Source organism: Myotis yumanensis, unplaced genomic scaffold (genome assembly GCF_028538775.1).
Source record: "Myotis yumanensis isolate MYYU_CA2020_CCGP unplaced genomic scaffold, mMyoYum1.0.hap1 SCAF_7, whole genome shotgun sequence".
NCBI classification, from domain to species: Eukaryota; Metazoa; Chordata; class Mammalia; order Chiroptera; family Vespertilionidae; genus Myotis; species Myotis yumanensis.
The window spans coordinates 47,033,263-47,059,064 of record NW_027223758.1 but is presented as its reverse complement, the minus strand read 5'-3'; the positions used below and the strand labels follow the sequence as shown (position 1 = coordinate 47,059,064).

General features: G+C 37.2%; 1 protein-coding gene across 4 annotated transcripts in view; it reads right to left on the bottom strand.

Annotated features, from left to right (window-relative positions):
* Positions 1-25,802, bottom strand: part of CDH7 (cadherin 7) — a 121,172-nt gene that overhangs the window by 27,517 nt on the left and 67,853 nt on the right. For all 4 annotated transcript variants that reach the window (XM_070420436.1, XM_070420435.1, XM_070420434.1 and 1 more), the window contains 4 exons: positions 14,843-15,096; positions 2,817-2,953; positions 1,713-1,834; positions 956-1,073 (listed from right to left, as the gene is read on the bottom strand). In XM_070420436.1, the coding sequence (XP_070276537.1) occupies positions 956-1,073; positions 1,713-1,834; positions 2,817-2,953; positions 14,843-15,096 (631 nt within the window). The remainder of the gene's footprint in view (positions 1-955; positions 1,074-1,712; positions 1,835-2,816; positions 2,954-14,842; positions 15,097-25,802) is intronic.

Sequence of the window (25,802 nt, the reverse complement as noted above, 5' to 3'; positions counted from 1 at the left end):
TTTTGCACTGAAGAAGATAGTGGCTTTAGGTAAAAGTTCTTATAATGTCCACCTTCTGAGAGCAGGTCTTTTTAGATAAGCCAGGATTTGACTAGTAAATCTATTTCTACATTTTTTTTTCTGAAACCTGGTTCACATATTCAATCTAAAATAATTACATTTTCTATATTGTTGGGGAATACTTCTCTTTATATTGATATTAGGTACAAATGCTCTTCCTCTGCTAAAATAAATACCTTGAATGAAAACACACATGAATATAAAAATTTGAATTTACACGATAGCAGGTTCTCATGCTTAAAGTTATTATAATTTATACTGTCTTTATGTCCACAATTATATATATTTAAGCAAAACCAGAATTTATTTGTAGGTGTTTGCAAAAATGTTTCTATAATGACATTTAGGAAAGTGATAAGAGTTATTACTTTTGAGCAAAAGAATGGGATTTGGGATGACAGAGAATTCTTTTGTTCTTTTTAATCTTTGCACAGATCACTTATTTTAGGTTAAAATAATTTCAATATTAACATTAGTTATTCTAAGTCAAAACTGATTTAGGTTGAAATATGTCAAGTGCAATTAGTATTGTCCTGATGTCTCAAGTCATACCTGTGCAGGACAGTCCTAATTAAGGCATTTAGGCAGCCCTCAGCCGATTCGATCATTTTAAGGAGCTTGGTAAACAAATAAGGAAGCAAATGTCTAGAAGAAAATGACAGAGAGAGATGGATCTGGCTTCCCCCCTATTTGGATTTAGGCCTAAAATTATTTAAGTAGCAGCTTCTTCATGACAGTAAATCCATAGATAAAAATTACCTTAGGGGCTTATTGCCCTTAATTAATGTCCTTGCTGGGGGAAAAAAAAAAGTCCATAATCAGCATTCCTGAGTGAGCCAAAGCACTCGCTTAGAGTTTGTACCTGCTGTCTCCACCGTCAGTGACAAACCCTTACCTTTGTTATCTTTCAGGGAGAAGTTGTGGTTGTTCGTTGCATCAGTGGTGAGGCTGAAATAAAACTGGTGTCCGTTGGACGGCTCATCTCTGTCCACCGCACTGATTTTCTGGATGACCTAGGGCGAGGAGGGAAGCATGAGGGCACGGTGTGCAGGACAGAGCAGTTTTGCACCACAGAATAAGCACTGACTTCCTCAATGAGGTGGGAGCTGGGGGCAGATGTACCAACGTGAACCCAGTCTAAAAGGGCTCTGAAAAACAATCATGTCCTTTTCAGAGCTTAGATTTGAACAAACCTTCGTGAACCTCAGAAATGAGCCAACTAGTTATTCCATCCCGGGAAAGATCGCACAACCCTGGACAACATGGATGAGTGGAACAAACCACGCTGGGATGAAACTACACTTAATTCTCAGAACTTCAAGGCACTGAGCCCGCCTGTGTAAGGTGGGAAACGGCCCAATCAAGCTTAATAGGCTCTATTCCTCCATTTGTTAAAGGAGGTTAAGCCCTTAACCATTAGCCATGACTTTCACAATGTTTACTTTTCTTCCAGAGGAATTTTCATCATCCCAATGAAATCACGATTTGAAAGTTCCTTTAATATTAGTTTATGCTACACATCAAAGCATTCGTTGTGCTGAAACATGCTGATTATATTTTATCTTACAGCTGGCAGGATTTCAAAGGCAACCACTGCTGGCTCCTTTGAAGGAAATGAGAAACCAGAAGCATGGTGCTCAGAAGCCTCTCACCTGCCCCGGTGGGGCATTCTCGCACACAGTGGTCTCATAGTCCATGGCGAACTCGGGGGCGTTGTCATTGATGTCCAGGATCGCGATGGTCACGTAGCCTCGTCCTACTTGAGACGGATTCTCTAATCAAGAGGAAAAGCTTTTGTCACTTACTCTGGGTAGAACTGTTATTCCACTGCCTTTCACTTAGTAAAAGGGTTTTTACTCAAACTTTTAACTGTTTCCTTTTACTCATAAAACTCCCATTAAAAATAGTTAAAATCAACTCTAATTATTCACCTATCAACCCTAACCCTTTTTAATCTCTGGCATGGGACCAATAGCAGGGCTGTGGTTGGGACCAAGACGGTACTAGATATAGGAGTATTTTGAAATCTATAAAGGACTTTACTTAAATAAAGATATAACTGTTGTAAAAAATAAGTACAACTCTAATAAGAAAAAGGTCAGGCCTCAAATAAATCTGGAATCATAACATTATAGACTTTAAAGGGAGCTACAGAAACTCTGATCCAATATCATATAACTGAATGTATATAGAAATATAGATAGTATACCTGTGTATTTTTTAGCCCCTGGTAAGTACTGTTGAAAGTATGTTCTATGAACTATGTATTTTATTATTCTTTGATGCTAGAGCTCATAATTATTATGAAGATAAATATATATTCTATATGTACATAAAACAATGCATTATGATTATGCACGGTTCTTTTAATGCTTTTCTTATTAGGGCTAAAATGATTTTATTAACCACAATATGCAAATCTGGCATCTTAGGTAGAGAAATCAATTGACTCATTTTGTAAGCTATTTGACCAACTCCACATCAGCATAAACGCAGCATACGAAATATGACCACAAGACAAGACGCTCTGTGAGGATGATTCAGGCCCACTATTTGATAGTCATCTCTTTTCATCAACTTTATAAGTATTAGCATTTAAACTAATGAATATAAAATATATTTCACAGCTTAAAACTAAGGATTTTCAAGCTTTTGTTCAATTGAAATAAGCACCTAATATAACTGGAGTTCAAATTATAACTTCATGTCATCCCATTGTCCTCCATCCTAATTCAGTTTTAAACCTTTCAACTTACGGCTCTCCATTGCCAGGACTGTGATATTATGAACAGCATTTGTCTCCCGATCCAAAGATTTGGCCGTTGTAATCACTCCACTGTTGGCATCAATGTTGAAGTATCTCTCCAAGTCTGTGTTTCTGTCAATTGAATACCTAATTGAATAAAAAACAAAGCAAAACAAACAAAAAAACTTCAACATTTATGTTTATAATTTACTAAATGTATTTCAGTAAGTGCATAACCAATCTCCGAGTCCTGGTAACTCCACGATCTGTCATATTAATAACAATAAATGCATGCTTAGTTTAAACTTCACTTTTGTTACACTTGGTTCTTATCTAATTTCTTTGCTTTTCATTTAGTACAAAATAAACACCACTGTACAGTTATCTTCACAGATGTTTTGAATATGCCATTATAAACTTCAAATAAGTCTTTATTATCATTATGATGTTGGCTCCTAAAAACCATTTACAATCAATTTAGCAGCCCTGGTCATAGTTATAGGTCTCTTTACAATGAAACATACGTAGACATTTGCCCATTCATATATACTTAGTAACGTCTCGTGTCAAAAATACAAGCCTGATCTTAACACTTTTTTGAATGTGTATCTCTCATTCACGGGTCTTGACCAGGGTACCATAAACATATTTCAAAGGAGAACCCCTCAAATTGCATGCATATTTTGGTGTGTAGAAGCTTTTCACAAAATATACTATCCAAACATTAGTGGGAAATCATTCTTATTGGATCTAATTTTTTGTTCCATACATAAAATTCACTCTGTGCTCAAGAATGACTAGATTCTACTCAAAGTCTTTCTAGTTGGGTGAATTAAGAGCTCTCATTTAAAAACTTTCTAGTTAAATAAAAAGTAAATAAACACACACACAACTTAGACTAAGCCAATATTTTACATTTATATAGTACTTCTCAACTATTATTACATAGAATCATCTACTTCAAGTCTACTGTACTATAAAATGCAAGACACATAAAAAGAATAGAAGCAGAAAATATTAGAAAAGATAATTAACCATACAACAACAAATATTATTGTCCTTGTGTTGGAATAGGTATTTTGGTGTTGATAATCTGAAGTTATTTTTTTAGGGCTTCTATGTTCTCAATGGCATATGAGAAAAAGAGGAGAAGGTTGTTTGAGAAGGGGAGAGAAGTACTTTTTTAGAATAGACACACACACACAGACACACACACACACACGAAGTATATTGGGATTTGTGGGCATAATGTGAAAACAGTCTTTCTGTTTGCCTGTCTTGCTCTGTTCTCATGCACGTATTTGAAGGTGCATAAAAGCAGAAGGTTGGATTTAATCAGTTGTGGACAATGGAAGGAGAGAGGGGTCAGAAGGAAAGGGGCATATGCACCAGAGTGATAACAATAAAGGCCCCTGCTACATAAGTTGGTAAGAGAGAACTGGATAAGTAACAGGCAGATTTTGAGAAGCTGTTAGTAGCATCACAAGCGTATAGATCTTTATCAGAATGCAAAATTGCTGTGGAGGGAGGTGGTGGGCAGAGAGAGAGATACTTATTCGTTTAATTTCCCGCAGAGCTAAAGTCAATGACCAAATCATTTGCCTCTATTATCGACTGCCTTAAAGTTTCCAGGATTAGAATAAAAAACATTTGAGAATTCATTTAATGTTAAATGTCTTCAACTTCTATTCACCTCATAGAAAAACCCCTAATCTTTTGGAGAACCAGTTATCATCTACACCTCAATATATTTTGAAGAAGAATGGACAACAAAGTCTCTATCATCCTAATAGTAACCATTTCTATATCATAAACTATGTAGCACCCACTTACAGCTGTGTGTCAGTTAATAGCTGTAATTCTCACATAGGCCTCCCTAAATCGCACAGCCTCATATATACATATCTGGTAACTTGCTAATTATTCTGACATCCTTATATCTCCCTTCCATTATTCATGCCATCAACAATGACTCGTAAGCACCTGCATGTGACAGTCTATCTCAGGAAACTAAATTTATAAATATTTTTTTAAAATATAACAAATTACAATAAACAGTAGGAAGCCAACACATTGCTATCCTGGAGTCTGATGAAGGAAATCGGGGCAGATGTGGGGAGAGAATGAGGTATTGGCTTGAGAAGAGAGGGGAGACCTCAGCAAGAACAGGAGTACAAACTGCCCGGAACAGTTGCGGTGGTGATTATGTCTTCATCACAACAACTTGGGATCACCCAGTATTACAGGGGCTCCTGTTTCCTACCAACCCTCTGCATATTCAAAAGGCTAGCGTTTATGTATGAGGCATTAGCTAATGTATGAAGTTAACCTGAGAAAGACCATTTCTTAACCAAAAAAATGTGGGCACCTTTTAGAGAGGTGAGAAATGTCTCTGAATTAAAATGGGGGGGTGTGTAACTGAGCCAAAGAGAAGACAGGCCCTGAAGAAATTTGGGGGAGCACCCTCTGCTGTTCTGGGCCCACTGGCCTAGGAATGGAGAAATGCAGTTGCCTGAGTCAATGAGAGGCTGAACAGGAAAAGGGAATGGAGTTTCTCTAATTGTGAACCAAACTTATCATCACTAGTTTCTGAAAATCACAGCCTCAAACACTTGGCCTGCTTCACCCTATGCTACAGTGACCAATTCAAGAGACCGCTTCCATTTTTTTGCAGCAACAGCACTTAAAGCTTTGGCCTATCTGTTTACTGTGCAGACAGATCGAAACCTTGGTATCCAGCCTCAATCCTTTTCCTGAGATTCCGTAAATTACTGCAGACATCTTCAACCCAAGCTAAATATCTAAAAGCAGGTTCATCAACCTTTCCCTGAAACTGTCCCTCCTTCTAAACTTTCTCATCTTCAGAAAGTGCTGAGTGTTTGAAACGCAGTTTACTTTTGGTTCCTAATCCTCAAACAACTATGCAAGGTCATGTATGACAGAGACGTGTCATCCATTTGCCCTTAACTCTTATTAACAGAACCCTGCTTTCGTTGGAGGCAGCCATGTGCCTCCCTGAAAATCAACATTTGCTGGTCTCCCTTGTAGGTTGGGTGTCCTTATAGTATCTAAGTTTTAGCAAATAAGATACAAAAGAAAGTTGTTGCGTTGAGCATCATGGAATATCTCCTTAAAAGACAGGAGCAAGTTGCTAATTCAGCTGGCACGTGATTTCTGCCCCCTCTCCTCTATCTCACCTGGGACATGAACACAAAGGGAACATGTCCAAAAGCCATCTGGTAAATATGAGGTGATGAGTGCCTGGTGTAAGAAGCCAAGGCCCTTGATGACATTATACTGCCAAATTATCAGTCCTTGAGTGCAGAGCTCCAGACATCTCATTAGTAAGTCATTAGTGTTAAGCTCTGTTGCTACTAGCCAAGCACAATTTCTAACTAAGGCAAGCAGGCATCATTATTGCTGTATTTCAGTCCTGGACTCCAAAGTCTCACAGTTGGTGGCGGAAGGAGCCAAGATTCAGAAGCATGTCTGTCTGAGCCATCTTTCCAGTACACACCTTAGAACCTAAAAATGAGCTTGTAGTCCCTGCCACCTACAATTCTATGATCCGTATTCTTTGTGTTTTTCCCACTGCTCTCCTATCTAAAATCCTAGGCTAGTCAAACTGATGTATTACTTGATGAATAAAAACATCCTATGTATCTTCATTTCTGTGCCTTTCCTCACATAGCTACTCCTGGCAATTATTTTAGTCCTACACTTCCTTGAGGACAATCACCCAGTATTCAAGCAGCAAGCCCTTCCAAGCACGTCACAAATCATGCCTCTTCTTGTACTTGGGGCCTCTCCAAGACCCCACAGTGTGGTGGGCTCCGAAGGGTTGTCTTAGCCTCTTCTCCCACTCAACCCCCAACTTCCAGTGCCCTTGGAGCCTGGGCATCTGAGACTTAAATGCCATCTCACAAGACTGTACTCGTGTCTCAAGTCAGAGGTCCTCAGTCCACAAGGGTTTGGAGCTCTGCCTGCGGAGATGAGCAAGTGGTGCAGAATGTGGCTGATTAAGTTGTGATGAAAACGAAGGCTGCCATACAACATTTGGTGAAAATGGATCAGAAAGCAGAAAGATTCAATCCTAAAAGCTAACGCCTTTTAATTTTTGCCAACCCAGTAAGGCTTACTTGACAGAGATTTCTTTATCCCGAACTCATCCCCCTTCTCAAACTATCAATTTGCTTTTAAATCACACCATTGTTAATTTTGAAAAATATCATCAAAAATAAGTGTGATGCGATGTGAATAAGAAACCACAGGATTAGAAGTGAAAAGACCCTGGGATATTGGTAACAGTGTGACGTGACTCCCTGTGGGAACTACCAGTCACTCACTCCGGGCTCAAATTCATTAATCAGGAAAGTAAGGGAGCTGAAATAGAGATCTCCAAAATCTTTCTAAGTGTCTGACCTTCGAAAGTGTTCTACATTGCCACATAGTCACTGCATATTTTTATAACTGTAATTTCCCAGGATCAAACCAGAAATTAGAGCACTTTGTATAGGGAAATCAAGGACATACCTATCGCATATTGGTAAGAAAAAAAAAACAATTTTTAATCCGTTCTAAGTCTCTAAAGTTTCCAGTAAGCCATTCCGTTTCAAAAACACAACAAATAAATAAAATTCAAAATTGGCCCTCCCTGGTTTGTAATAAGTAATGCAAACTTGCTAAAATTCTTCAATGCTTAAGGTACTGAACAACAGGAGATCACAGTTAGATATCCCTGTTCCTTAGATCCTGCTACTTTCATTTTTCAAATAAATTCTTTTATTCGATTTATTTAAACTAAAAAATGAATCCAAAAACAATTCCCAAATCGTGCATAAGATCAGTCTGTATGATATGTGGATACCCCTACATCAGCAGTTCTCAACCTGTGGGTCGCCAACCTGTGGATTGCGACCCCTTTGGGGGTCGAATAACCCTTTCACAGGGGTCGCCTAAGACCATCGGAAAACACATATATAAATTACATATTGTTTTTGTGATTAATCACTATGCTTTAATTATGTTCAATTTGTAACAATGAAAATACATCCTGCATATCAGATATTTACATTATGATTCATAACAGTAGCAAAATTACAGTTATGAAGTAGCAACGAAAATAATTTTATGGTTGGGCGTCGCCACAACATGAGGAACTGTATTAAAGGGTCGTGGCATTAGGAAGGTTGAGAACCACTGCCCTAAGTGATCCTTGCTAAACCACCATGAACTGGACACTAGAAATTCAATAGCCAGGACCCTGCCCACTGACCTACAGTACTAACCTGGGCTCTCCAGTCACCATTTGTTTTCTCTGTTTCCTTATCTGCAAAATGAGAACGTTTTGCAAAATAATTTCTCATTTCCAGATTTAACATTGGGTTTTAAATAAGTTTTTGTGTAAGATCTCTTGAACAGCTAGATAACAGGAGGGTTGGGACCAGAACTTACATATCTGTATAGCCTCAGGGTTCTGCACATCTGCCACAAAACAAATGCCTGTTATTTTCATTGCTGCTTTTAGATAAACTACGGCGATCAATTAAAATGCTCTTTATTCATATTCACAAGAAGCATTCTTATCGCCTGCCAGGCTGTTGATATGCATGTCAAGGTTCTCAAGTAGAATGTTCAGGTGAGTGGGAGAAATGAACACAAATGTGTCCTTGCTACTCTCAAAAGGACAAAAGCCCATGGAATAAACATGGAAATATCTGAACAATAGATATAGCTCAATCATTTGATTTGAATCCTTAACCTCTTAAAAAATTTTGTGCATGTGTCCCGGTGTTGCTATAAGGAGTGCTCAAGTTTTAATACAGTACTTGCTAAAATCCTGGAACCACATATTCTAACTGTGTGATAAGGAGCATGTTTATTTATAACAAAGGAATGGAAATCCTTGCCTTATAGGAATTTAATGAGAAATAAATTCCTTCAGCATAAACTATTGAGTTTAGTGCTTGGCGATGTCTCTGTTCACATTGTCACCCGCCTCTTCTGATAATGGCAACTCAGTTTTCCTTTGGGGACTGAAACTTTCCCAATGTTATGCAACCTTAATGGCACTCAAAACCAAGATGCCCAGACTTCCTGAATAAGAGATGGACACTTTCCCTAGGAGAGGCCAAGAAACTTTGCAAGATATGTGAGCCTTAAACAGAAGGTCACTGGATAAGAAAAAAGTTGGCACACGTCTCATGGCCACATCCACAAAGACTGAATGCTCATTCTTACTGTTCATAATTATAGACAAACCTTACTTTCCTCATATCTGAAGACTGACTATTCAATTTTTCTTTTCATTCTGTGAGTTATCCCCAATTACTTCAATGAACTCATTTTTCTCCACTTACCTATGGCCACTTTCTGTTGACTGCAATTAAAGAATGCTTACAGTTGAGTACAACATAAACAAACATTTGCTCCCTAATCTTTCAACCTTATGTATAGCTCCCAAAGTCTCACACCAAAAAGAGTATGGATTTTGTATTCTTCTACTAATAAGACTTTTCAATAAGAATTTTAAATGTGGAAAATATTGCAGGGGACCAATCAAGAGAAATGTAACCTTCAATAAACTCATTTCACCTGGAGTCTTCCTAAAAGCTATCTCAGAAGATGTTTGCTCAGAGTAGAGTTCTCATTCTACAGCAATCCAATAAAGATGAAACAATTTCCCACACAAGTTGGGAATTTCCTACTTAACCAGTTTTGAAAACTAACTCTCGATATTAACTACACTATTTTAACAAAAATTTTTCTTTTTACTTTCACCATACTTGAACATATACTTCTCCCCCCCCATTTTTAGTGATAATTACATTAAGTTCAGCAGCATTTTGAAATTTATTACAGTTCATATTTTCCTTTTCAAATGAACTACTATTTTTCTGTATTTTCCTGGATCACTAAGTTTCTCAGAATAATCAGATATTCGCAAATAATTTAGATCAAAACAATATGTACAAATATATGCATGTATACAAGCTACTTAAACATACACACTGAATTATTCAAAACCCCCCATGTGTTCATACTAGTCACACTACATAATGTAACATCTCATACTATTTTATCACCTTTAACTGAGAACATACTAGCAAAAAAAGCCTATAGGTAAATGTTATTTTTCTGGTATCCTTAAACATAAATACAAATATACTTCTGGATTTAAATTGTTAAAAATGCTGAAAATTATCCTCATTTTTATCACCACCCCCCCCCCCCTTCACATCTATCTGACCTTACTTCTAATAATATTATGCAGCAATTCATTGGCTATTTTGGGCATAGGGACTTTGGGCTTGTTGTTGCCGGCCAGAGAAATAAATTCTCTGATTTCAAAGTATAGCACTAGATGCTGAAGATATAACTAAATAAAACATAAACAGACTTTGCATAATGTTTTCTTGGCTGCTCCAAATCCTGCTATCCTTCACCCCTGCTTATACCACCATTCTTTCAAATGGAGTCTCAAGTCCGGAGTGGTGATTCTTTATCCCAGTGTTACAGCTCTGACATTTTCCACCTCACACTGTTTAGCTTTTATGGAATCGATTCTTTTTTCCCTCCAAACTGTACGTTTCTTGAGGTCAGAGGAAATGTTTTATTCATCTCTTTCCTGCCAGTTTTTTCCCTAGTGTCATGCACAAAGCAGGTTTTTAACACGCATATGAGGATTCATTGATCCATGTATTCTTCTGTTGCATTATATCTATTGTTCAGATTTCCACTGGTTTTTGTCATTCTGAGTGTAGCAGGGCCACATTTGTGTTCATCTCGCCCTCTCACCTGCATATCAGCTTCCAATGCTGACCTGGGAACCGAATCGTCCTCTGGACTCTCAGATGCTAATACAGTTTTTAACATCTTTATGGATGACAAACACAGAAGGGACGTTTCTGCCATTCAGAAAGATGATCGGAATCAGCAGAACACAATCTGTTCTTGGAGTTCAACAGAAAATCCTGATACATCTTTGGTATTCAGGGCCAAAATGTATAGGAAATGGTAAGTAACTAGTACTTTAAAAGGGGTGGGGGGAGGGAAGCCAGGAAACTTCTAGCTACCAGTTATCCAGTTATCCACTTTGCTTTCAAAATGCCTTTTTTGGGGGCGGGGGGTGGGGGGGAGGTAAGTAACCTCAGGTTTCACATAATTTTCAGCTTTGGCTTCTAGTTTCCATGTGGGAAAAGAGGAAACCAAAGTATACATGACATGGTGGGCTAGGTACACCAGCTAGCTGTTGGCAAGTGATAACAAGCGCATGCATTTCACAATGCTGTTCTATTCTGGCCAATCACTAGGCTCTGCGTTTGTTTAACCTTTCCACCTAATTGCTACTATACTTCAAACCACCCAAATGTCCTTCTGTGCTATATGGGCCCCAGTACTTTCTTTAAGGAAAAGGCAGATGCATAGAGAAGACTTATGAATAGTTTTTGACTGGTGCCAAAAGTAGGTAAATTTTTTTTTTTAAATATATATTTTATTGATTTTTCTACAGAGAGGAAGGAAGAGGGATAGAGAGTTAGAAACATCGATGAGAGAGAAATATCGGCTGCCTCCTGCACACCCCCTACTGGGGATGTGCCCGCAACCCAGGTACATGCCCTTGACCGGAATCGAACCTGGGACCCTCGAGTCCGCAGGCTGACGCTCTATCCACTGAGCCAAACCGGTTACAGCAGTAGGTAAATTTTTAAGAATTCTGGGCAAGGCAGGAATCATGTGGGAAGAGGCAAGTCAATGCATTTCTTTCTAGAATTCTAATCTCTTGCTCCACCTATCAGAAAATATTCCAAATATAAATAGCAAATGCTAGATTTCAGTATTCTACTACAAAGAATGTGAATAAATTCAAACACTAATTATCCAACTTCCCATTCTGCTTTACAATTCAAATACTATTGGTCTAATTTTAAACAATTGCAATGAAACAAATACTGCTTCTCCATTCCTCTAAGAACTGCAATATTTCTGGGGGAATCAAAGGCCAAAGCTCACAACTGTTAAGACTCTTAAGGTTCCATCTCAATCTGAGGACACTTTCCCTAGGACCTCAGAAAACTGGCTACCTACTCAGGCATTGGCATTTGCTAAAAGAGGATTACTTACATTTTGCTAGTTAGTTGAGGGTGCAACTACATGCTTATGCCCATTAACCAACTACCTAATCCTTTCTATGTATTTCTATGTGAATACAAAACAATTTTCAATATAGAATGCCAATATGGTTGCTTGTAAAATATGTCTCCTGTCACTGATGTTACTGACTTTTAAATAAAAATGGCATGAAAACACAATAAGGTATAATAATAGCAAAACATAATGATACTACTTACTAATGCTATTCACAGTTTAAAAGCATCAGTTACTGCCCAGCCTGCACAGCTCAGTAGTTGAGCATTGACCTATGAACCAAGAGGTCACAGTTTTATTCCCAATCAGGGCACATGCCCGGGTTGTGGGCTCGATCCCCTGTTGGGGTGTGTAGGATGCAGTCAATCAATGATTCTCCTCATTGATGATTCTATCTGTCTCACCTTCTCCTTTCCTCTCTGAAATCAATAAAAAAAGATTTTAAAGAATTTAAAAATGAATAAAAGCATTAGGTACTTAATCCTAAAAACAAAACAAAACAAAACAAAAAAACTGGGATAAAGCAGGGAGAAGGGTTGCTTTTCCTTTCTACTTCCTAGGTCACTCTGCAAATAGCAGTGCTGGGAAGAGGACCAGTCTTTTAGAGGATGCATGGGAGTACATATTACTCGCCAAACTACAAAATGAGACTGGCTTGAAGGATATCATAAATAGACAGGAAGGACAAATCCAGAAGAGACAAATCCAGAAAAATGTCAGCTACAAATAACTTTGCTAAGCTTATACAAATAAATGTCTCAATAATTCCATTGTTAAATGTAAGCCAATAAATCAATTTTACAAATGCAAAATAAGTCGTCACATGAAAAATCACATTTAAGTTCACTCTAAACAAAGTCTGTATCTCCCGATTTGTGAGACTCAGGGATTAGAAAATCCTAAGTGGACAGTACTAACCTGAACTTTTAGGTCACCTTCACTAGATTAAAAAAAAATACGACGTAGAAATCCACTTCTCTTTCATTAATTAAGCCCATCGAGATTTTTATGTAACAAATCGTCAGAGTTCAGGCCTTGTCCCTTGTATCTGTCTCTGTGCTTCTGGACTCACTTCATCTCTAACTCAAGTCGCCAGTCACTTGGGCCTACTCTTCCTTCTCCATCCCCAAGTTACTATATAACACTATATTTTTTACAAATAACATATTATACAAGTTGTAATATTTACTCGGAAAGGCTTTAACAGGATGGCACACAAAGACATGAGAAAAAGCAAACAAGATTAAAATACCAATGCAATAAATCAAAATTTCTGTAAATCTTCTTATTCAAGTACTGAATTATAATATTTATTAGTGTGTCTTTTTTTTCCACATCCCCAACTTCATGCAAACATTCGGTATTTCTCCCCATGAAATGAAATCATTTAAGCAGAAGTCAAACTATCCCGAGGAGCTGATCTATGCCTACAGTTGTGCTGTGGGAAAGTGTGTCACTAGAGATGCGATGCTATAACAAAACCCAAATTCAAGCCTGTGCAAGGTAAGAAGACTAGGCGGATGTAGCTGAGCTTAAGCCAGGGAGCTGCTCTGATAAAGAAGGTTGGGCTCTAACAGGAAAGAGAGGGAGGCTTATTCATCTGGTATATTTGTGATTTACAAATATTCTAATGAACAAAAGATTATTTCTTAAAATGGTTTATGAGCACTGCATTTAAAATAATACAGCCATCTGAATGGTCTGAATTTCTTATATAGACAGGGAAACAATGATTATGAGTTCAGTTTTGTAATAACAATTATTTTATACCAATTCTTAACTATGCTAAATATTAAAATGTCTGACAAAAGAGAAGGAAAAAGAGCACTAATACAGATAGATAGATAGATAGATAGATAGATAGATATGCTTATAGTTTAAGGGAGATACACATTATGAGCTTTTCTTAAGAATCAGTGCCTACATTACAGATATTTTTCATCACACTTGGTAGTCAATGTCCAGACTTAGCTCAGAATTTAACCCAAAAGGACTTAGAATTCTCACATATGGGTTAAATCTAAAAGGCTGTGCTTATAAGCTGAACATATCTGAATATAAAACATTCACTGATTTTTATACTTTGCAGACTGTATAATCAAATCCAAACTGTCACACTGAAAAGTTTTACTTATGATCCCAAGTTAAGATGTGTAATATAATATTCACTTAAGACATTAATTTATCATATGTGCACACACACAAACACATGCATACACAAAAACATACATGTAGACTTCGGATTGTAAATTACAGGCAAAAAGTGTGAAATAGAATATTGTGACATGTTGAAATGCTTTAGGAGTAAATTGTTAGACCAAAGAGGTTAATTGATTATAATAATGTTTCTCCTCTCTGTACAGGATGACTGAAAGGACATTTAAAAATAGTCCTTATATATATATTAGGTATTATATTATTGTTTGTAAGTGAAAATAATAATAATATAAATGAATATATACTATCCAAATAGACCAATATGAAAAAATAATTTAAAAATATCCATCCCTGGTTTCAATTATCTATAAATTAGTATTCTAATATATGCATGTATCCTATAACTAGGACATGCATCACTACACCTTTGAATACAGTTTGCTTTGAAAGAGCTGAGGATAATTGGATGAAGGGGCTCATCAGCTATGGCTTGTGGATAATAATGGATGCCTCAGAATACCGCTACGTGATAATGGCTTTGGAAGATCAGGTGGCACATTTTGAATTAGCAAAATGTTGAATTGTTCTGATTCTGTTTCGCGTCTGCTGTTATGGCTCAATACATAGTCAAAATTGGTTTTTATTTGCTATGAACCAAAAGCATAGACATGTGAACTGTGAATAAAGTGCATTGTTGTGAAACTGTAGAAACAGACAGCAAGGAGCTGTTACCTCACAGGGCTGTTAGACGAGTCTGGGTCATGAGCTGCGACAGTGCCAATGATATTCCCAACTTGGGTAGCTTCCGACACTTCCATAGGGTACAAGGGGGAGGAAAACACGGGGGGCTCGTCCACATCTTCCACAATTATCTTCACAGTCGTCGTATCACTGAACGGCCCCAAGCTCAGAAAGCGAGGGTCAGCATCTTTGTTTGCAGCTTCTATCCGTAGTGTGTAACTTGTTTTGGCTTCAAAATCCAGGTCCTGCAAGAAAGTTATTAGGAAAATTAAATTGCCAATTAAGTAGTCAGTAAAGCAGAGCGTTTTCATGTATGAATGTCAATAAGTATGGGAAGGACTCAGCCACAAAAAATGCACCATCAGCATTCAAAAGTAATAGATAATAATGCCAATCAGAATCCTTACTGCTGTCCTGGCTCACAGAAAACTCTAAACGCTTCTTTCCGCTCTGCTGCCAAACACTGCATGGACAAATACAGGACTTTAGAGTATTAGATGAAAGACAACAGATAAGATTTTAAAATCTTTTCCAATAGGGACATCAATGTAACCTTCTTCAACCATGTCATTTAACTGCAATATCCCGGGGGAGGGGGGGATGAGGGGAGCACATTGAAAGGATAGAGAAATGTAACTTTCAACTGAATTTCTCATTGAAAAGGACATTTTCATTGATTTCAGGGACTTCGTTATAATTTTGACAGTTCAGGTGCTCCAGGTACAGAGACAGCAGCCGAAGAGGCAGGTGAGGTTGGGCAGCCGGACAACACAGGGATTCTTCTCAAGGAAGCACCCAGAGTCCGCCTCTGCCATTTTCCCTCAGCATACACACACACGCTCTCTTTATTTATATTAGATGGCTCTCAGTTATATTCCAGGATCTTGATTCTGTAACTTTTCAAGAGGATTACCATGCCAACACAATCCTCAAAAAAAAAAAAAAAAAAAAAAAAAAAATAGTGACCCTAGTCAAACCAGATGGTAGCTGAAAAACATGTAAGGGGAATTAAATGTATTAGTGCGGTGGCACCAGGTGTGAAGAAAAAGGATTCTCCTCTCAATATGGTGACTTTTTACAACAATAACAGGCTGCTCTTTCTTCAAGGGATATAGAGGCTCGTGGTTTCTCATGATTTTTAATCTCAATTTCAGCAATGAAAACTGTCCCAAAATATTCTTTACATTTAATGATGTAAAACAAAGATTTCAAAAAGTGAAGAAATACTATCAAATATAAAGCATAATTTACTAGTCAGTATTTAACAACAACAAAAAAAGCACTAAGAAAAATGGGCTAAAATGTAATGTTGAGATGTAAGCCTTATTCAGCCTGTCTGAGTATGCCTGTGTGCACACATATAGGTGCACAGGTATTACACCTCACCCCACAAGGATGCGGCGCTGATTAAAATAAATAATGCAGTTATATAAATACAACAAAGGGTATATATATCTGTGTATACATGCACACGCACTATGTGTATATAAATATGCAATGTGTGTATAAATATGCAATGTCTATGACATATGCCAGGTATATATAAAATACAAATTTATACATTGTGTGTGTTTGAACATAAACAATACATAAAGAGATTCCATGGCTCATCTCTGATTAATACACAAGAGAAATATGTAAATTAATACTCAAAATAAGTTTATGACACCTAGACCAGTAAGCACTTGCTGAAATATTTATCTTCTTAATGTCTCATCCAGTAGAATGTAAGCTCCAGATGTTTTGCTCATTACTAGCATTCTCAGTGCCTATAATGAATATGGTACATAGAAGGGGCTCAAAAAATTCTTCTTTAATTAGAAAAAAACTGGAACACTGGCATCCAGGCCATGAGAGCCTTAAAACTGAACTATACCTTTGTCCCAGAGATTCCTGATGGCTGAATGGGAGGTGGGGGAAGAAACAGGTATATTGTTTTTCTTGACCACAGATAACGTCATAGAATTACTGTGAGAAAATTCTCAAATCTTATCTGAGGTTTCATAGAAAAATAGTAGCACCCTAAACCAACGGTCGACAACCTTTCGGACCTCATGGACCACCAGTGGTCCACAGACCACCGGTTGGCGACCGCTGCCCTAAACAACACTTTATTAATGAATCCCAGGACATGTTTACAAGGCTACCTTTTTGTCTATTACCTGAAAGTACTTTGAGCCTAATGGTTCTCAACCAAAGGTGAGAATCAAGACCACTCAGGGGAACGTTCTAACATATTCCCTCCCCTTCCAAGATTTGATTTAGCAGATTCAGGAAAGACACAAGCAGACATATTTAAAAGGCACCGGGTAATTTGATGCAAATCCTCCTGCAGAAAACCTGACCTTGGCATTCAAGTTTTCTTGGGTCTACACAAGGAATCTAATATTTAACTTGGGTACTGCTAAGAATAAAACAAAGCATTCTTATTTACCTACTAGTAAATACCTTAGAAACTCTCAGCCTAACACAAACAGCCTGGCTATTAGCCTATTGCATTTTTTCTTATACTACCTATAAAACTGACAAATTATATGAGAGAGATCTTACTTTCACACATTTTTGTCTACGTATAACAGCTTGTGTTTTTCAAAAATCCTGTTGACCATCTCCTTTTAAAATAACTGAAAACCACCACAACTTTTAAGATAGTCATGCAGGCTTACCAAAAGAGATGCCAAGTATTTCTGTATTCCAGTCGAAGTTTGACTGACTTATGACAGAATAATTTCAAGTTTACTGCACAAATGAATGCAATTATTTTAAAGCAACTTGAGTTTTTAAAAATGTGTCTAAAAGGCAACAACATGAGGTACAGACATCTGGATGCCACTAAATCATCAAGAAACACAGCATCCTACATGGGGATTGGCTGCCTAAAAGCTATTGTGAAAATAGAGCAATAAAAGAATTCATATGAAGGGCTATGAATCAAAATTACAGACAAAGGAATTGCTGCACAAAATGATCTTCAGAGCAAATCAGAATCAGCCAGACAGCTAGTTTTTCAAAGAGGGGTGTGGTGTGATGGATAGGATTGTTAAACTAATTGAAGAAAAATCTTATGCAATAAAACATTAACTCCTGTTTCTCTTTCTTATTGATTTTTATATAAGCAATGCACTTCATAACTTTGAAGATTTAATGAGCAGGGTTATACTTGGGGAAATTTGTTAAAATGACAATTGAGGAAAGACAAAGGAAGAGGAAAGCGAAGGAAACAGGTAATGTCTAAACAGGTCCTATTCAATATTTGAATCTACATATCATTGGAAACTATATGTAATTGGAAATTTAACTTCAACACTTCCATGCTGTTGTCCACAACCGTAATCAAAATGTAGGAGTAATAAGAACCTAGAATCAGATGTGAGTCACGTAGACCCAGATAGGTGATCCCCACAAAGCATCCTCAGACGCTAAAAGCTGCTCTGTCACTTGTCAAGTGCCATCTATGCTGGAGACAGTGGAAGAGAGAAGAGCTTGTTTGGCACAGTCTTCCCCAAAATACAAAACTGGGTTCTTTAAATTAATTGCCATCGTCTGTGTGGCCTGCAGAGCCTAATCGTTTACTATTTGGTCCTTAAAGGTGGTCAATCCCTGCCTTAGTTATAATGTTTAGTTGTTTAAATCCTAAAGTCCTTCTTTCTCATGTAACTTTTTCTTCCATTTCTTAACGAAATCTTTATGAGTGTTCTGGCAACCCCCTCACCTAATAATAAAACTTGATAGTAAGAGCTGAGTACCAACGGGGGGTTTTACACACATCTTTTTTTTAATAAATTCAAACATCTAATAAAATTGTGCTTTTATTTATTTTTATTATTTTTTATTGATTAACCAAATGTGTGGTTATCCCGCCACTGCCCTCCACCCCCCCAGTCCTGCCCTCACCCTCACCCTCTGTTGTCTGAATCCACTGATTATGCTTATATGCATGCATACAAGTCTCTTGGTTGATCTCTCCCCTTTCCCCCACCCTCCCTTACCTTCCCTCAGAGGTTTGAGCATTTACGTGCATTTAAAAATATCATTAATGCAAAAACTAAATAGCAGAGCATTACAGTGAAAGTCCAAAGCTGCATGTGTACTGGGGTAGACAGACTATGGGAACTCAAGGCCATGTCCATCCACCACACATCCCCTTCCTCTAATCAAAAGGAAAGACTATGTCTTTTTCTTCTATTTTCTCCAGGACAACAGGGTCTATGTCTTTGGCAAAGTCAGTTTATAACATATATCTCTTGAATTAAAAAAGATAACTGTGACAAATAGTTAACAATAGCTCCTACTGCCATTTAAAGCTCTTTCAATAGTACAACCTCAGCCCTCGCTGGTTTGGCTCACTGGATAGAGCGTCGGCCTTCGGACTGAAGGGTCCCAGGTTCGATTCCGGTCAAGGGCACATGCCCGGGTTGCAGGCTTGATCCCCAGGTATGGGGTGTGCAGGAGGCAGCTGATCATTAATTCTCTCTCATCATTGATGTTTCTATCTCTCTCTCCCTCTCCCTTCCTCTTTGAAATCAATAAAAATATATTTTAAAAAAAATAGTACAACCTCAGTTGAATATCATTTGAATTCGCTTAACAAAATCATTGCACTGCATTTTTTCCCATCCATAGAGTTTGGCTTTTGGGCTATAGACAACCATGCTGACATTAATCTCAATGACTTGCTTTTAGATCTTGCACTTTGGGTCAATGCTGTTGTTGATGTTTCTGGAATTTATTGAAGTTAAATTCTGGAAATTCTTCACTCTGTTTTTATGTGTGTGTGATGCGTGTGTGTGTGTATGTGTGTACGCACATGTGCATGCATATGTGTATGTACAAATGCATGTGAGTATATCTAATTATTTAGTGTCTTATATTTAATGTTGATATTGTACAAAAGAACTAAGCCTGTTTGTTATCTGTAAAAACATCTTTTTCTCTCAAGATTCCACCTGTCTTTTGGATCAAAGCATATTCTGTTGCTTTGAATATACTCCCAGCTGATCAAATCAATGACCAAATGATACTGTGGGAGAGAGGTCAGATCTAGACATGGGAATTTCTATGAACTCCAGGTCCTTGATGCTTCCAATCATTTCTTTTAAAAAAATATATATATTTTATTGATTTTTTTACAGAGAGGAAAGGAGAGGGATAGAGAGTTAGAAACATCGATGAGAGAGAGAGAAGCATCGATCAGGTGCCTCCTGCACACCCCCTACTGGGGATGTGCCCGCAACCAAGGTACATGACCTTGACCAGAATCGAACCTAGGACACTTCAGTCCCCAAGCTGACGCTCCATCCAGTGAGCCAAACCAGCTAGGACTCCAATCATTTCTTTACTGGTTATATCCTATCTCCACTATCTAACAAATATTCCAGGATACATCAATTCCCTCCATAATTGATAATATATTCAATTCCTCTTATTTATCTGAATGTGAACAGTTATTTATTTGCTTTGTTGATCAGTTATTTTTAAACTCTGTAAAAATGCCTTAATCATGGAAGAATTAAACAATTAGCCTTCTCTAAATCTCTCTGCCCTAACTTAAATTTTTCAGTTTCACAAAGTAATGTCTAATGCATTCTTTCCCCATTTTATATACTTGTCTTATGGAAGTTTTCAGCGATTGTTTCTTTACTTCCTTTAATGTATCTTTATTGTTGAAAGTATTACTGATGTCCCCTATTCTCCCCCATTGACCTCCTCCACTCCACTCCCACCCCTCCCCTTCACTGCTGTCTTATTTTTAATTGTCATGCATATACTTATAACTTCCAAACCCAAGTTTGTAATCTAGGCCTCTCCTTTGAGCTACAAACGTTTATTCCTGACCTCCTAGACATATTTACCTGGTATCACAGGTACCTCACATGTAACATTCCAAACTACATTCATCATTTCCACACTCCCATTATGAAGGAACGACACAATTATTCATCTAGTTACCCATACTGGAACATTAACTTTGTCCTGAAATTATCTCTCCTACTTTCCTTATACAATCACTAAATTATCTTTTCTCTCTTTCTTAAATGCATCTTATTAGGAATCCTACCTATTGAAACTAATTTATGTAACAACACACCATGGAAAAATAAGCAACAAAAATTCTTTATTATCTTTGACTTGTACTGAGCAAAAAAAATATAATAAAATAAAATTCATGATCAATTCCCTAGAAAATGCCGTTGATATAACACACATTCTGAGAACATTGCTCTAATAAACTGTCGAAATAAAAAAATTTAAAAACCTGAAATATTCCTAAGCAAGCAGGTTAGTCTCTTTAACGAAGTCAATTATGTATTTACATTTACATTACTATCAACTTTTTTCAAAGAGTGATTTCTTACTTTAAAATTGTTTTTAAATTTTATGATTGAACTAGAGGCCCAGTGCATGAATTTGTGCATGGGTGGGTCCCTTGGCCTGGCCGGTGATCGGGCTGACGTTGAGGAAGGGAGGGCAGCCACCTGGGGGTGGGACTGCAGGAGGTTGGCCCCAGCAGCAAGCTAATCAATGGCTGATTCCATGAGGAATTGGGCTCCCACCTCCCTTCTGTCTGGGTCCTGGGTGCAAGTGAACCAGATTCGGGGATGTCAGGGCCCCAGAAGCAAGGTCTGGGTAAGTGCATGTCATAGCTACCAGCCAGTCATCCAGTCGTTCAGTATTAACGGTCACTTAGGCTTTTATATATGTAGATTTAGACAGAAGTGGGGAGAGGAAGAAGGAGATGGGGCGGGGGGAGAAAGAGAAATATCAGTTTGTTGATCCACCCAACCATGCATTCATTGGTTGATTCATGTATGTACCTTGACTGGGGATCAAACCTGCAATCTTGGTGTGTCAAAATGACGCTCATAGCAACTGAGCTACCTGGCCAGGGCTTTACGATCCTATATTTATATCTAATCTTTACTATCCAAACACAAGTAAGTTTTAAACATTAATACATAGATGACAGCATATATACATGCACATATGTGCATAATGATTAAAATGTTAGGATCTACTTATATATCACACAGAAAAAATAAGTTTAATACATTGGAAAATATAATCTGAAATTCAGAAGTTCACCAAATGAGAGTTACTCTATTAATCATATTACATCCAACCTTTAAAACTAAAACAAACCACAATTTATGGCTTTTCCATCAAATAGAAGAATTATCTTTGCTCCATTTTGAGAAATGTGCATCCACAGCAGCAGGATTAATGAATGAAACACATAATGAGAAGAAGAAAAATCTATTGGAAATGTTGGCTTGATTTCCCTCTACTGCACATCAGCAGCATTTTATGAAATACTGATACACATGCTTGACTCTGGGAATTAGTCCCTCATTACTGCAAGTCATAGAGAAAGGACACATTTCAGTAACAAGATAGTTAACCCCAGAGCTCAGAAATCTGTGTGGCTGAGTTGAAAGTTGACAGGACCTTGCATATTCTAATCTAACTCTTCTTCCCGGACAGTGAATGGAGGCTAGCTGTATTGTCAATACCTCCCAACAATGCTCTATTATTTGATGGTTCTGACTTCATTTCATCTTTGTTAGGGTATGGATATAATGAAATTATGAAGATAGTACAGCACAATTGGTCTAAAGAAGCTTAAAAACATGTGAGCCACCATAAAAGCCATCCACAGATCCAGATGCATGTGTACTTATGCTTTAAGAAAATGCATTTTAAAAATGCTCTTTTTTTACTGCACTGTAACTCTATGGTAATGTAGTTTATAGAAGCAAAATTCCATATTCTATATTTAACCCCAATTGAGGTCTTAGATTGAAAACGGAGGTGCCATAGAGGAAGAAATGCCATATCTGAAAGGAAAAATAAAAGACCACAAAGCTCCTAAATTCAAAACTGTGGTATGGAAATGTAAAAAGAATTCCAGGTGGAAAGACAGTTTTCATACACATGGGATAATATTTATGTTTACACTTGGTGAATTTTGAAGCCTTATGTTGCTGGCTATCATCCAATCATTCATAAATGGCCATTAAAAAGTTTGTACATTGTTTTAACTTTCTAAAACTGTAGTTTTGTCATCACTTTAAACTATATAATCAAGTTTATTCTTAATGTATAGAAAAAGTAATTAAATTACAGAAAAAATAGAACATCTATACCAATTTTTAGCCTGTAAATCTTGCATATTTAGTCATATGAATAAAAACTATCTGCTTAAGAGTATTGGAACAATAACATAACTGAAGGTAATATTTTACAATTCTGTACTTCTTTTTGTTTTTCTATCATATCTTTCTAAAAGACTGCTTTTATATTCTTCTCTCCCTGCTCCTAAGTTCACCCTATGTCAAGAATGGCGTGTGTGTGTGTATGTGTTTCAAAATATAATAGTTTTCTCAAAGTGGAATAAAGCTCACTATAACCATGAGGGTACATTGTTTATGAAAAAGCAATGGACTCAGGTTTTATTATACTGCAGAGAAAGAATAAGTTTGGATGATTATCAAGGAAGGTTCACAGATATAAAATACCCCAACTCCAATAGAAATGGCTTTATCTACATGGGCAGTGGAACTCCAGGGCTTTTAAAGGGTGGATTTCAGGAATGTAGACAAGGGAGATGGCTACTCCATCCACAACTCCTAGTGGGTTGACACCCTATGGTGGACCGAAGGGCAGAAACATAACAACTCTTCTCATTAGCTATCATGAAGCTACTGATCTTTAATAAATACTTTTAGAATTTCTGTTATGTAACCCCATTAGTGATCATTTTACTGTTTCCTTTCAATTTGCTCTATGACTCTCCTTTATTTCCTTGGCGTAAGGTAGATTCTTTTCAAACTAGTTAAGATTATAATAATAAAATGGTGTTGTGTTTTTGAACAGACATTTTTTTTAAGCACAGATTTTTAAGAATTGAGAGGCTAGAGTCACAGGTCGTGAGCTCAGAGCTAGTAAAATAATAGTTTTGGAGTGAAGCAGTGATAACCAACCTTAGGATAATGTTGAAGAAAACAGAAAACAAAAACAGCCAATAGCTATATGGATCAAGAAAAGGCAAGACAAGAATCTAGAAATGACTCCAATACTTTACATGTAATAATAACGAAAAAAGGTGTGCTATTGGACTAAAACCAGAAAAATGACATGTTCAATAAATATTGATATTATAATATAGTCCTTTGAAAGGAATTGAAATGCTTGAAATGAATTAGAATTATCACAGATAGTTTCAATAATAAAGGATTAAGAGAAATTAGAAAATACAATTTTCTATTCTGTCGTGTATTTTATTATAGCGTACCTAAAATGCCTTTTAATATTAACTTATAATCCATTCCTATTTGCAATTTATTATACAGTTAGTTCCTATTCACTAACTGTGACCTTGGGAAGGAGACATAAAGGTGGGAAGGAGCCTCTCCACATACATCACCTTGTCTGATGCCAATATCCCTTCCCCATTTTACTAGTACTCATAGTTCTAACTCTGAACTTCACAAGTCATCGCATATGGTTAGTCTGCACAGGTGGCACCTCTTTGGAAAATCTCCCTTTCCCCGTCTACATGGGGAACACTGTTATCCATCCACTGTTCAACTCCTTCCTCAGGCCATGTGCAAATTCAGACTAGGTGGGACTGACCAGTTGACTGGCAGACGGGATCTGAGTTCTCCTGGACACTCTTACACAGCCTTGGTTATTTACCCACATCCTCGTGGCCATAGCTAAGTCTATGAAAAAGCCACAGTGTTTGTGGAATTGAGACAACTTCATTGCATTTGTATTAGACCAAGTGTCCATCATTGAAGGGAAACACACACACAAAATACACTCTTCCTTGAACAGGAAAAATAGTTCGTACAATTTTACTTCCCCAGTTTACCTATTTGGTTTAAAGACAGAACAACAGGAACACTTTTCCAGATTTAAAAGTGAGTGAAAGAGGGCACGGGGGCAGAGCATAGGAGACTCTCACAGGAGGTGGAGTGTTCGAAGAGCTAGAAAATCCATCTTGCTTCTAGGAATGAAAAGAGGCTTAGTGCCTACTCTGGCTCTTCAAACGGAACTGGGGAATAGTGGGATATATACTTGGCAAATGCCAGTTTAAATAATTCAAGAGATCCAACAGTTTTTGGATGCTTACGTGATAAATTAAAGCAGTGGTTCTCAACATTGGCTGTACATTAGAATCACCTGGGAATCTTTTTAAAATCCTGATTTCTGGGCCTCATCCTCCGGAAATTCTGTTTCTTTGTTATGGGGTGTGGCCACAACATTAGTAACAAAGAAACAGAATTTCCAGAAGATGAGGCCCAGAAGTCGGGATTTTAAAAAGATTCCCAGGTGATTCTAATGTGCAGCCAAGGTTGAGAACCACTGAATTAAAGTATAAGCCCTATTTAAGGTTTGTAAAGAGAACAAGCATCAGATTAATAAAAGACCTTATGACACTATGAAGTCTACTAGCTACATATTAAATATTAATTACATTTTGAACAAATTGATAAAATAATTCCTGAAAATGAGATTGGATTAATAGTTTCTCACCTAAAAACTAGAATCTAGTTACTAGATGCATCTATAATGCCATGTCACAAAAATAGTTAAACATTCTTGAATATAAGTAAATTGAGTTCGAATGAATCTTTGAAATCTTTGAGCAGCAGTGTACCTTGCTGCATTCCTTTTATTTTAGACAACAAAACAAAATATTTTACCAACAGTTGGCCAATCCTATTTATTTTAACTTTTTACATAGACTTTCACCAGCTGAGCTACAACAGCAGCTGTCCACTGGAAATAACTACAGAAATGTTTTGCCCACTGGCCCAAAATCAAACATATGTTTTCCTATAACAACAGAAATATAACTTTCTTTTTTGATATGTGTTAATTATCTAGAAGAGTTAATTACAGAGCTTTACACCTGGACTGTCAGAGTGACATAAAATCCCAGCCT